Source organism: Pan paniscus, chromosome X (assembly GCF_029289425.2).
Source record: "Pan paniscus chromosome X, NHGRI_mPanPan1-v2.0_pri, whole genome shotgun sequence".
NCBI classification, from domain to species: Eukaryota; Metazoa; Chordata; class Mammalia; order Primates; family Hominidae; genus Pan; species Pan paniscus.
Window position 1 is genome coordinate 18887474 of NC_073272.2, and position 14328 is coordinate 18901801.

The following is a 14328-nucleotide window of genomic DNA, read 5'->3' on the forward strand; positions in this document are numbered from 1 at the left end:
CTTATGAAATTCTCAAACCTCAGGTGTTCTGTCAGTTTCAGCTTTTTGAAGCAATAGAAACTGATTGTCTTCAATGCCTGGTACATAGTTTTCATCATGGGATCTCTCTACACTGTCATCCAAGGATTCCCTTCCTCTTTTTCCCATGTTGGATTTCTTTTATTACTGTATCCTGTGTCTTTCTCTTTCTTTGTTTACTTTCTTGTTTTGGTGAAGCACATCCTTCAGCAGCTTCCTTAGAAAGGGTGCATGGAGCTCAATTTGAGACCCTGAATGTCTAAAAATGTATTTAATTGTATCATCATGCAGGCTGCTAGTCTTGGATGTACAATCATCAGTTGGAAATAAGTTTTCTTTAGAATTTTGATGAAATTGTGCCAATGGATTCTAGCTTCTAATGATACATGAAGAAGTCTAAAACCATTTGGACATCTGATCCTTTGTATATGACTTGCTCTCTTCTCCTATGCCCTGCTGAAAACTTGTAAATTATTTTGACTCTAGTACTTTGAAATATCATGATATACCTTGTCATGAGTCTGTTTTCTTCCATTGTCCTGGATATTCAGTGAGTCCTTTAAATTTAGAAACTCATATTCTTCATTTCTGGGAAATTTTATTGAACCATTTAATTGATTATTTTTCCTGCTGTTTTCTCTGTTTCTCTTTGTGGATCTTTTATTTGGCTACTACCCTATTTTCTGGAAGATTTCCTCAGATTATTTTTGACCTTTCTATTCTCTTTCTGCTATCTTTTAATTTCCAAGTATTCTTTTTGTTTTGTTTTGTTTTCTGAATGTTCTTTGTAAATAGCATCCCATTATTTCATCTTAGCAAATAGCATTTCTTATGTCTTACTGAGACTTTCTCTGGTGACTCTAGTTAAAATTTCATCTGTCACTCTCAACCTCATTGTCTCTTTTCTCAGTAGAATATGAGCTTCATAAGGGTATAGCTTTTTTTTCCCTGTTTTTCCCATGGATATTTTCCCAATACCTTGAACAATACCTCCCACATAGTTAGTGTTTAAATGTTTCTGGAATAAACTTAATGATCATTCTGATGATATTAATAATATATATTTTAACGTTTTCTCCTAGTAAAGGTCTAGTCTGTTTCTTTGAGGTCATTTCTTCCTGTTTTTATTGATCCCTACCTTAGGTTAGAACATTTTCTGCAGATATCTGGTAATACTTAGTCATCCACTTATATTTAATAATGAAGGATAAAAAGTTGCTTGGAATATATGAGCAAATTGATGGAAGTTGCCAGCTATTGGCTTCATGGTAGAATGGTCTGGCCAGGCCGTCCTGTTGGAGATCCCTTGATATCAACTCTTTAGATGTCTCTTCCTGGCTGATCTGATTCTCTGGAACACATTCTGCTAATCTCTGGAAGGAAGCAGCAGTCTGGGAGCAGAAGGGAAGAAGGCTGGAAGAATCTCAGCATCCAAAGTGCATATTTTTACTGAATCTGTCTGTTTTCAGCATGGCCCTCATGCCTTCATCTGGGCCTGGTGCCTTCCCTGAAAAGAAAACTATATCTAGCATTTTGCTGGAGTGAGAAACATGCTGAGACTGTGCAGAATGTGGGAGAAAAAACTGCTCCTAAACTGCTTCAATCAGTCTTTTTTTTTTTTTAATGAGGATGGAACATAATCCTATAGATTTTAAGATAGTTTAAAGAACTATTTGTTGATCACTTACTGTATTTTGAGTTATCAGGTGAGACAGATATAAGGCATAGCTACTACAGCAGAGGGGACTGTAAGAGTAGGGCCCCTGAAGCCAAAAACAGCATGAAGAATAGCTAGAACCAGATCCTGAAGGGTCTTGTCAAAGTATGCCCTTTTCCTGAAGGGTAGGAAATAAATCCACTATTAGTTCATTGCTTTAGGTTTTTATTGCTTTCCTCATTTTACCCCTACATTCAGAGGTGTTGGATGCCATCAATTCCTGAGAACTGGGGGGCTTCTGTGGTACAAATTGGTTACTCCCTGCTTTCTCAGATCTGTCTAGTCAGCTATTAGTTGCTCCTCTGTTTTCCCAGTTCCAAATTTAAACAAGAGCATTTAAACAGTTCTCTTCATTTTTGTGTTAATGAGTTAAGAGTGAGATTAGTTACATGTATTTGAACTGCTGTCTATACTCAAAAGTCTTTGGATAGGACATTTAATAAAACGCTGGGTCATACACAAGAAACAAGGAATTTTACACAGTATCAAGCCAAGATTTTAGTTTAAAGTGGTCCCAGGTTGATAGTACCCTCAGATTTCTGGCAGAAGCGATAGAGGGAAGAGGAATTCACTTTTCACATGCCTCAAAGTTTTCCTGTAGGTAAAGTTCCAAGGAATTTGAGTTTAGAGTCACAGGTTGCTAAACACACTAGGAAATGAAGCACAATGAGCAAGAACAAACAGGAAATACAAAGCCCTCAGATATTGAAATTATATAAATATGTTGAAAGAAAAGAGGAAGAAAATGAGTGGCCAAAAAATTATAAAAATGAAAAAAACATTTTCAAAAAAGACCAAATAGAACTTCTAGAAAAGAACAATTCTGTAACATAAACTCGAAGACTGGATTTTGTTAGACATTAAGAACGACTAAAGAGGGATTGGTTACTTGGACAGTAGATCGTAGAAAATTGTCTAGAACACAGTACAGTTAGAAAGCTCTTGAAGGAGAGGGGAGAGAAAAATGGTAGAAATACAACATTTAAAGAATCATTGAGAATTGACCAAAATTAATGGGTTGCTACATGGTTCAGAAATTCCAGTGAAGCTCAAGCAAGTGATAAAATGATGATAGAGAAATACATGTGCAGACATAGGATAAAGTTTGATATTTCAGAGTACCCAAAACAAAGAGGAGATCTTAAAAGCAACCAGAGAGAAGATGGGCCATCTAACAAAAGAGTGATTTGACTGAGAGCTGGCTTCTTAATAGCAATAGTAGAAACCAGAAGGCAGTGGAATGTTACCATCAATGTGCTGGGAGAAAATAGCTGTCAATTTAGAATTCTATACCCAATTAAATCCTCTTTCAAGAGGGGAAAAATGACTTTTCAATCAAATAAACTAAGTTTGCTACTAATAGACTTCTCAATTAAGGAAATTCTAAAAGACATACTTTAGACATCATAAAATAAACTGTAATGGAAATTAGGAAGCTTTTAGCACTGAGTGATAATATCACAAATAAAAACCTATGATATTCTACTAAAGAGGTACTTGGAAAAAATTTATAACCCTAAATGCTTACATTAGAAAATAAAAGCTACAAATTAGTGAACTAAGCAACCAATTTAAGATAGAAAAAGAACAAGATATGCCCAAAGAAAGTAAATGGAAGAAGATAAGCAGCATTAATTAAACAGAAAGCAAACATACAATACAGAGGCTCAAAAAAGTTAAAAGTTGGTTTTTTGAAAAGAGTAACAAAACTGACAAATGCCAGCTGAGATTAGTGAGGGAAAACTGGAGTATGAGGAATGGGAAAAGACAATTACACATGCAGAGATTAAAATAATAATAAGAGGGGGGTATGGACACCCTTATGCTAATAAATTTGAAATTTTAGGCAATGAATAAATGCCTAGAAAAATATCATTTATCAGAATCGACTTAAGAATTAGAAAGTCTGAAGAGTCCTATAACAATTCAAGAAGCAGAATCATAGTTTAAAATCTTGTTTAAAGAAAACTCTGGGCTCAGGTGGCTCTCCTGGGAAAATTTTTATTTGAGATTCAAGAAAAAATTTCCAATCTTACACAACCTATTTAAGAGTATAAACAGGGCATGGTAGGGGGTTGGGGGTAGTGCTCTCCACCTGAATGAAGCATAATAGAGGACCATATGAGAAAGGAAATCACTTGCAGGTCTCACTCATGAAGATAGTTGCAAAAATCCTAAACAAAATATCAGCTAACCAAATCTAGCAGATATAAAAAACTTACCAAGTTGAGATTATCCCAGGTCTGCAAGGGTGTTTTAATATTAGACAATCCAGAATGTAATTTACCACATTAACAAATTATAAGGAAAAAATAATACCATAATCTCAATGGCTAGAGTTACAGCTCTGATTAAAATCCAACAACAAATTATCCTGAAAAGAAGTCTCAAAATAAGGTTAGGAATTTTCATAATAATCTATTTTTTTCAGGGATTATATATCTATAGTTTTATTAAGACAAAAACTGAGAGTGTGGTGTGAAGTTTACATTCAAACAAAGTTTTCAAAGAAATCTGACACATGCCTAAAAAGATTTTACAATGTAGCTCTAGATCCAAGTCTAGATAATATCAAGAACTGATGGATCTCATGACTCAAGACAGAGCATTTTGGGTATCAGTTACTTCTTAGGATTTGTTAAAAAATGGTTTTGTGTGTGTGTGTGTGTGTGTGTGTGTGTGTGTGTTTTAAAGTGAACCACTGCCCAGTATGAAAGTTTAATCTCCTGAGACCAAGGCTTTTGAAATCACTCAACTCTTGAGTCAATTCAGTGAAACTTGTGCTGTCAGTGACTGAACTCTGCCACCAATGGTTTCAGAGTTCAAAGCTCAAAAGAGAATGGCTCCAAAAGTTGTCCCAACTAAGAGCATGGGCCCTTTACTTCCCTCCTGTCTTATCTCCTCTACCACCCTCTTCCCCTTCCCCTTCCCCAACACCTCAGCCAGTGGCTAGGATGAACAAGCTGATATTTATAACTTTATTATTGGAAAAGAAAGGGTCTTCTAATTTCAGGAATTAGCACCTCTGAGGCAGAATGATCTGCTTGTACTGTATACTCTCCAATAAAAGACCTTCCTTCCTCAGTCATTTTCCATCTCCAAAATGGCAACTCTGGTAACTTATTAACTGGCTTAGTCCTTTGTGAGACTAAGTACATTAAGTTTAGGCAGGGAACACCATGGCTTATAGATTTCAGACATTCACAGCTTTTAAAGTCTCTCACAGTCCGTATTTATGGTGCCAGTGACATTTTTTTCAAAGGTAAAATATTCTGGACATAGAAGCAAATCATTAGTTTTCTGTTCTTTGCATTGCTTCACCATGTCCCCTATCAGGCCCCAAATTTTAATCAAAATGATGCCACCCATCTCCCTTTCCACCCTCCCCATTCCTCCCTCTCCCACATAATACACCAGTAATAGCCAAAAACTACACATGTGCTATGCTGTAAAAATGTAGAGTTAACACTATTGGGAAGAAAGTTGTGCGTTGCGGAGATGCTCTTTGATTATCTACAGTATTTTTTTTGCTCTCCCACACACCCAATTCTGCAAGTTTTGTCCTTCATAAAGGGCCCTTTGCTTTTTCTCAGCAAAGTGCAGAAAAGGTTGCCTTGAAGCACTTATCCCCCTTCCCCTCCACTGGGACGGGTGTGCAAACTGTACAGCTTGGAACGGCTTTAAAACACTTGGGCTGCTGCAGGGCACAGAAATGATACTGGCTCTTCAAAGGGCATCTTCTCAAGCTACCTCTATGGTGTCAAGACAAGTAGAACGTCTTTCCTTCCCACCTGAAACCCACAGTCAGATGTGACAGAGGCTGGTACTCAGGAGAGTTAATTCTTGTCATCTGTTTTGTCATCATCCTCTTTGGGGTAGGAATTCCACGTCAGCCTTTCCTCATAGAAGGATATGACAACCCGTGGGCATTTGACATTGACTTCCTTGGCAGGGACCAGGTCAGCCTCATCAGAATTTTTCCCTTTCATCAGGAACATGAGCTCTCCACTGGAGTCTGTAGCTCCAATAATCTGCTCCGGCTCCAAACCCTGAGCAAAGCCTCGTGGCTTTTCTGACTCTTCTTCTTCTTTGGTTTGCTCTCCTCTCCCTTATCTTCAGAATCAGAATCAGCGTTGTGCTTGCCTCCCTCTGATTTGTCTATCTCATGTGCTGTTTTCTGTGACGGCAGAAACTCATGAGGTCAGGGCAATCCAAGTTCTCTTCTGGCTCCCATGTGTTGTCCTCATCTGAGAATCCCTTCCACTTTAGGAGGTACTCCACTTTGCCCTTTACCAATCGACGGTAGAGAACTTTTTCCACCACATATTCCTGTTCCTCCTCTTCTAGCACCTCCTCCACTTTCTTCTTGTTTTGTTTTTTCCCCATAGCATGTGCCAACTTTCTGGTGTAAAGGGTGATGCTGCTCAGAGCAGTGCCCAGGAGCCGGAAAGGAATCGGTGCTGTGCTATTGGTGCATTGGGTCGGCCAGGGCAGTGGGGCTCAGAAAAGCAGCAAGGGTAGCTGCAAAGGAGCCCCTTGCTGAAATGGTGTACCGCAGGCCTCGGCTAATGGCCCTCCTCTCAGCCGAACAAAAGAGCCCTGCACTGTGTGCTGCCCACTGCCCACTGCCTGCACCGCCTTCACAATCTATTAAAGGGTATCTACAACATACCTACAGCAAACACCAACACCATACCTTATGGTGAGCTAGTAAATGCTCCCCTTTGAGATCAAGAGAAGACAAGAATGCCCATTATCACCATTTAAATTCAACTTTTAATTTACAGTAGATAATTCTAACTAGGTAAGACTGGAGAAATAAAAAACATGGCAAAGGTACTGAAAAGAGGAAACAAAGCTGCTCTTAGTATTTGTTTAATATGGTTGGGCACAGTGGCTCATACCTGTAATCCCAACACTTTAGGAGGCCGAGGTGGGAGGATTGCTTGAGCCCAGGAGTTTGAGACTGCAGTGTTAATGATCATGCCACTGCACTCCAGCCTGGGCAACAGAGTGATATCCTGTCAAGTATAATATTTTTGATATGAATGTGGGGGCTTCCCCCCAAAAAATGCTCTCAGAATTTAATGAGGAAAATAACCTATGCCAACTCTTGTTTTTTTTTCTTTTTCTTTTTCTTTTTCTTTTTTTTTTTTTTTTGAGATGGAGTCTGGCTCTGTCACCCAGGCTGGAGTGCAGTGGCGTGATCTCGGCTCACTGAAAGCTCCACCTCTCGGGTTCACGCCATTCTCCTGCCTCAGCCTCCAGAGTAGCTGGGACTACAGGCGCCCGCCAGCATGCCTGGCTAATTTTTTTTTGTTTTTGTATTTTTAGTAGAGATGGGGTTTCACTGTGTTAGCCAGGATGGTCTCAATCTCCTGACCTCGTGATCTGCCCGCCTTGGCCTCCCAAAGTGCTGGGATTACAGGCGTGAGCCATCGCGCCAGGCCTCTATGCCAACTCTTACAATGAGAGATTCAGAATGAACAACGGACACATACCTGTGATACTGTTTTGTTGCTTGAAGCTCAATTGTGAGAAATTAAAACAGAATTCCATATTAAATGGCCTCAGTCTTTTACCCTATTTCTTCTTCATATTTGGGGCAATTTCTGATAAACCACAATAAATGATGTTGTAGGTGACATGCTTTTATCTAAAAGTGTATTCAGAAATAGACCCACACATCATCTTTTACAAGAGCAGGGCATTTGTCTTTAAAAAAAATTAAATCATACAAAAGAACTTAATGAGATCCGAATCAGGATCTAAATACTGTTTCTAATAACTCTCAAGGCAGTGAGTAGGGACAGTCAGCCACAGGGCTCATTGGTTCCTCTCTCTCAGGGGTCACTGTCTTTTGTTGCCTGATTTTCTAGTGCCTTGAAAACTGTTGTTTCATAGTTTTTTTTCTATGTGTTTTTGGTTGTTTTAAATGGGTGGGTAAATCTGCTCTCTGTTACTTCATCTTGGCTGGAAGCACAAGTCAATTTAATTAAATGGCTCATCATTTCTTGTATAGTCCTCTTTTTTGTTAATAAAGAGTTGTTTTAACACACATTAATACAATTGCTTGGCCTTTCCCTTAGAAGTTTGCGTAGATTTATTTTATTTTATTTTATTTTATTTTATTTTATTTATTTATGAATGAGACAGGGTCTCACTCTGTTGCCTAGGCTGGAGTGCAGTGGCCCAATCATGGCTCACGGAAGCCTCAACTCCTGGGTTCAAGTGATCCTTCTGTCTCAGCCTCCCAAGTAGCTGGGACTACAGGTGTGCACTACCACGCCTGGCTAGTTTTTGTATTTTTTGTAGATAAGGGGTTTATCCATGTTGCCTATGCCAGTCTCAAACTCCTGAGCTCAAGGGATCCGCCTACCTTGGCCTCCCAAAGTGCTAGGACTACAGCATGAGGCACCATGCCTGGCCTGTTTCATTTGTTTTGAAAGTAACTGTTAATTTTAAAGGTCCAATCTGTGAGGATCTAAAGAGTAGGAGCCCTGAGATGAATAATTCCTGAAGGCTTTCAGCATTCTCTCCTGCTGTGTGCTTTGTTATTGACAGCTGTTCAAGGTCTCACCACCTCTGGAGTTTTAACCCACCGATGTGTTTCATAAATTTTAATGAAAGACAGATAGAGAGAAATCATAGATAGGCCAACATGATTGTACCATATCCATGCACTGGCTCAAAATGAAAATCTCTGTGATATTACCCTGAGTTACATTTGTGGAACACACCAAACTCCATCTTCTAGCTTGTCTGATCCAGCTAGCTAAGGGAAATCAAAAGTAATTTGCAAAATCTTTTATGTTCTTGGTACATTGCTCTGATTTATTTTTTAAGGCACAGAAAATTGTCCAAATGCATAGTACAAATTTGCAAACAAACTACATATAGTTATTTGGACGATGGTGTTTTTCTAAGGAGTTTGTAAAGAATGTGGTTTAACTTGCCAGTGTGTAATGCTAAACTTATTTCTTGTGTGTTATTATGAACTTTATTTATAATTTCATAGCAGCTGTTTATTTTCATTGCTAAGGTACAATTCAGATGTTCTTGGCTTAACTCAGTATTCTCTGTATCTCACAAAATTTAAAATTAGACTGATACTTCATAAAGATTCTTCAGATGTGGCCAGATTATTTTAGAAACAGCTTTAGTTATCCCTGATAATAAATATTAGGGAGAGAAAAAGAAATTGAGGTCTTTGAAGAATCCCTAAATATCATTTCAGTCTATCACTGTCAGCCTCCCTCACTGCTTTCAGATCCATTCCCAGGAGCATTTACAGGGTGGCCAAGCTTCCTCATTTGGGTTCCAGCTCTCTTAGTTTCTGTAGCCTACTCATTGAGCTAATGAGCAGTGTAGTGGCTGAGAGCTAGGGAGAAATATGAGAGAAATCAAAGAAGACCCTTTCTGACTTTTGCCCTAGATTGTTTGAAACGAAATAACATTAGAATAATGAGGAATTGACCACCTTTCCCTTGTTGCGTTTTAGGTGTCTTTTCTGTACCATTTTATTATGTCGTCTTAATCATAAACAGCCTACATAAATACTTGAGTTCAGGTTAGGATGACAATGAAAAAGGGATTAGAAATAACGTGTATTCTTTTTTCTTAAGCCTTCAGAAGGACTGTAAAAACTTAAAGATGTTAAATGCAAATGCCATTGCCATTCCAAGTTAACAAGCATAAGAGTTTTTTGTTGTTTATTTTTGGGGGGTGATCCTTAATAGTATGTGTTTTTCTTTTCAGCTACCAAGTCAGGATTGTTACCCCCACCACCTGCGCTCCCTCCGAGACCTTGTCCATCACAGGTAGGAGACATATTTGATTTATGTAAACTGTTCGGTGGTAGGGAAGTTGTCCTATCGCTGTGCTTCTTTGCAAGGGTTGGTCGCCACAGATCTGGTCCATGAGATTCCCAAGCTGATACCCTGTGAAGAGAGCAGAGAGTGGTTTAATTTATTCTCATCCAGCCAGCTCCCCAGCCTCATGTGGAAGAGAGAAAGTTTCCTCAATAAGCCACCAAGCATACATATACTAGTTCACTCTTGGCTGTCCAGGGGTGCGTCTGTTTTCATCCCCAGAGAAGGGTAGAAGAAGGGGCCTCTCTCTAATTGGAGGTGGAGACATGGTTTTTCTGTATAGTATGTGCAATCTGGGTGCCTATATTTTCGTCAGCACTTTAGGAGCTATGTTAATTCTACATAAACAAAAAATAAATGGTTATCAACGTGGGGTTAGTGCCGTGGTTTTGGCCTATGGTGCTTTCTTTAGGATGGTATTTTTCCTCAGAACAAAAAGCTGAGATAACAGGAGGGGGAGAACATGTCACCAAGATCTGTTTCACCCCTAAATTAATTCTGCCTTATTTACATGTGCCACTATGGCCTTATTCATCAACACTTTGCAGAGCTGAAAATGAGAAGCAAACAGTGGAGTGTGGTATATGATGCTACAGATCTTTCCTTTTGTTAATTGCTGCTGAAGAAACTTTCTATCTTTAAAGACCCTTTCTGATTTTTGGCAGAAAATGTTGGGAAATTTCTCTGTAGACAGTCCCTGTTTCTGCTTCATTGTTCTGGGTGGTTCAGAGCTATCCTTCCATATGGGGACATCTCAGGACTCATGAGTCACTGAAACCACTTTTAACACATACTTGTCCTTCTTTCAGTGAATGAAATGGTTTTTAGCATCCACTCAACCTTGAGATGCAAATACTATGAGATATTGGCTTCCTGCTTTAGTGCGAAGGGTAATAAAAAGCCCATTTCTTCCTGACCTGCATATAAACCAGCGAGAACTCCTTTCCAGGATGTAACATTGGCCTTAAGAGATATTGGTTGAACCGTCAACAAGTATTTATTGAGTCCCTGCTGTATATCTAATGCCAAACCTTAGTTTTGCCCTAAGCCTTTCATTGGCTGTAATTTCTTCTCATTCAAATTATTAGCTGTGTCTATTGAGCATCTCCAATAAATCAGGCATTGTGCTAAGTGCTTTCAGTGCATTATTTAATCCTCACAAAACCCCTCTGAGGTAGATACAGGTACTAATATTATCCCTTTTTTTTTAACAGATAAGGAAGTTGAAGTATATGGGGGCTAAGCAAGTTACCCAAGGTGGCATAGCTAGTAAATAGTAGAGCCAGCTCCCAAATTGCAATCTGTCTCCTAAAGACTCCTCCTGTCACCATCACTGGAGTCTGAGTGTCTATGTGTACAGCCAGACAGCAGATCCATTACACTTGCAATGGAGGCTTTCATCACAGGCCCCTAAGGAGGACCTTGATGAGATGAGGCTCCTGCTCCACACCAACAGCAAACCTGGACTTTGTCACAACAAAATGAGCAGGCATTTGCTAGCTGCTAGTTCAAGCCTGGGGCTTGAGAGCCACCTGGTTGAATGCATGGAAGACCTGTCTGACATGACTTTTGTAACCAACCTTCTAGCTTTCTCTTCCTGCACAAATGCCAGTAGTTACTACCCGGTCCCAAAATATGCTGCTGCTATCAGCAGTCTTCATCTGAGCTGCTTGAGGTGGGCTTCTTGCCTGCTTTTGGAGCTTAGTCACCAAAGATCTGACTGGGGGATCTGGGAATTCTCTAGTCACTGTTAATGAATGAGTCTGCTTCTTTGTCTACCAGATTTCCCATCACAATATAAACAGTGAGCCCAGTACTCAGCCTAAGCCTCCGGCTCAGCTGCCTAACTATGGAGATTTCAGATTTCAGGAACAGGCGTGTAAGAAATGGAGGCAGAAGATCCACATTCCATTTCTCTCCCCTATTCCCTCCTTTCACCCAGTGTAAGTGGGACACACATATTCAGATATATGAAGTCCTGGGCAATAAACACATGGTTATATTTAGTTTTTGTGCCATGTCAAGTTGATATTGACCCTATGAGCGTCTTACTAGCCACTTTGTATGGGACACCTATATATTCTAGTCTTTCTCAAACTGCTTGTGATAAAACAGTCTCTGGGAGATATTAATAGGGCTCTGTGGTACAGATTTGCAGACTGCTGCCCCTCTACCCCTCTGGGAGAGTCGCTGTGCAAGTGAGCTCACTAAAGGCTTTGGAGGCCTACAGTAAGTAAAGCTAGTAAATTTTGTTAAAGCCAGCAATTTCCTAGCTTCTGTGACCATTGATATCTTTATTTATAAAATACCTGTTAGGATACAAAACCAGTGTGCAAAAAGCACAAGCATTCCTTTACACCAAGAGTAGGCAAGCAGAGAGCCAAATCATGAATGAACTCCCATTCACAATCACTACAGAGAGAATAAAATACTTAGGAATACAGCTAACAAGGGATGTGAAGGACCTCTTCAGGGAGAACTACAAACCACTGCTAAAGGAAATTAGAGAGGACACAAACAAATGGAAAAACATTCCATCCTTATGGATAGGAAGAATCAATATCGTGAAAATGGCCATACTGCCTGAAGTAACTTTTTTTTTTTTTTTGAGACGGAGTCTCGCACTATCGCCCAGGCTGGAGTGCAGTGGGGTGATCTCGGCTCACTGCAAGCTCTGCCTCCCGGGTGCACACCATTCTCCTGTCTCAGCCTCCCGAGTAGCTGGGACTACAGTTGCCTGCCACCACGCCCGGCTAATTTTCTGTATTTTTTAGTAGAGACGGGATTTAACTGTGTTAGCCAGGATGATCTCGATCTCCTGACCTCATGATCCACCTGCCTCGGCCTTCCAAAGTGCTGGGATTAGAGGCATGAGCCACCATGCCCGGCTGCCCAAAGTAATTTATAGATTCAATGATATTCCCATCAAACTACCATTGACATTCTTCACAGAATTAGAAAAAACTGTTTTCAATTTCATATGGAATCAAAGAAGACCCCATATAACCAAGACAATCCTAAGCCAAAAGAACAAAGCTGGAGGCATCATGCTACCTGACTTCAAACTATACTACAAGGCTACAGTAACCAAAAGAGCATGGTACTGGTATCAAAACAGACATATAGACTAGTGGAGCAGAACAGAGACCTCAGAAATAACACCACACATCTACAACCATCTGATCTTTGACAAACCTGACAAAAACAAGCAATGGGGAAAGGATCAAAGGTCAAAATAAAGGGCTCTATTTTAAAGTGAAATCAGGTTCTGATAAATTTATCATTTGGCCTAGATAACATTGTTTTAAATTTATCAAGGTTGAATATTCAAGTGGAATGCTTGTTTTGTGTAATGTATTTTTCCTTTGTTAACTTTGGCAGTACCTTTTACTGTATGTTCCCTAGTTATAGAATTGGTTCATAGATTGCTCAGAGCTACTCATATCTCTGGATTCATGTATTATGAAGAAACAATTCTGTTTCAGACCAGCTTGTGTTGATTGAATCTCAAGTTTTGGAAGTTCTCTTGTGAGGATTTCTTAAATTTGAAAACTACTATTCTCAAGTAGTTAGGGACCATAGGCACACACTACCAAACCTGGCTTTCCAGGTTTTAAGTATGTAAGAAAAATGAGTTTGTACATTTGCAATATGCATACAGAGATATATAAAGATTGTTTCTACATACACCAAAAGCATATATTCTTTTATCAAATGAGAGAGATGAAGTATAGGTTTTCAGCATAACATGCAGTTTAGCTGGCTCATACTTATTCAAGCACCACTGTGATATGAACATCTGGATTAAGTTATACAAATGGGGCCCTGGAGTTAGGAAAAGGAATAAGTTAAAAGAAACATCTTTTTATTTTTCATACTATAGGTAAGATCAAGAAGAACCTAGTGACTATATACAAAATTAAGTAGTTTGTGTTTCACATTTTCCTGTGGCAAGACTAGAGACTAGGGCATGGTCTTTTGGCTCAGCTCAGAAGAGGACTTTTTTTTGAAAAAAGACTTATTTATAGCATAAATAACCAAAAAGCAATTAAAGTAAACTATTTCATATAGAGCAGTGCATTCTTTTGTTTGTTTTTGTTTTTGTTTTCTTAAGACGGTCTCGCTGTGTCACCCAGGCTGGAGTGCAGTGGCATGTTCAGGGCTTACTGCAGCCTTGACCTCCCAGGCTCAAGTGATCTTCCCACCTCAGCCTAAAGTGTTGGGGATTACAGGAGTGTGCTACTGTGCCCGGCCTAGAGCAGTGTTAAAGTGAGAGTTAAATGTATTAGCCCACTGTTTGTGTCATTTTAATAAATCCAGTAAATTGCCATCTGTAGAGTTTGTGTTTATTCTTTTTTTTTTTTTTTGAGATGGAGTTTCACTCTTGTTTCCCGGGCTGGAGTGCAATGGCGCAATCTTGGCTCACCGCAACCTCCACCTACCCGGTTCAAGCGATTCTCCTGCCTCAGCCTTCCGAGTAGCTGGGATAACAGGCATGCACCACCACACCCGGCTAATTCTGTATTTTTAGTAGAGATAGGGGTTTCACCATGTTGGCCAGGCTGGTCTCGAACTCCTGACCTCGTGATCTGCCCACTTCAGCCTCCCAAAGTGCTGGGATTACAGGCATGAGCCACCGTGCCCGGCGAGTTTGTGTTTATTCTGTAGGTCAGTTCTCTGCTAAGGGACTGTCTGGTACTTCAGTAGCTAAGTCCTTTTAAT

At 39.7% G+C, this 14328-nt stretch overlaps 1 protein-coding gene and 1 pseudogene across 6 annotated transcripts in view; one reads left to right on the forward strand and one right to left on the reverse strand.

Moving 5' to 3' along the window:
- REPS2 (RALBP1 associated Eps domain containing 2) overlaps positions 1-14328 on the forward strand; it is a 202365-nt gene that overhangs the window by 143621 nt on the left and 44416 nt on the right. For all 6 annotated transcript variants that reach the window (XM_034950360.3, XM_034950359.3, XM_055106835.2 and 3 more), the window contains one exon: positions 9494-9555. In XM_034950360.3, the coding sequence (XP_034806251.1) occupies positions 9494-9555 (62 nt within the window). The remainder of the gene's footprint in view (positions 1-9493; positions 9556-14328) is intronic.
- On the reverse strand, positions 5556-6434 carry LOC100976917 (chromobox protein homolog 1-like; annotated as a pseudogene).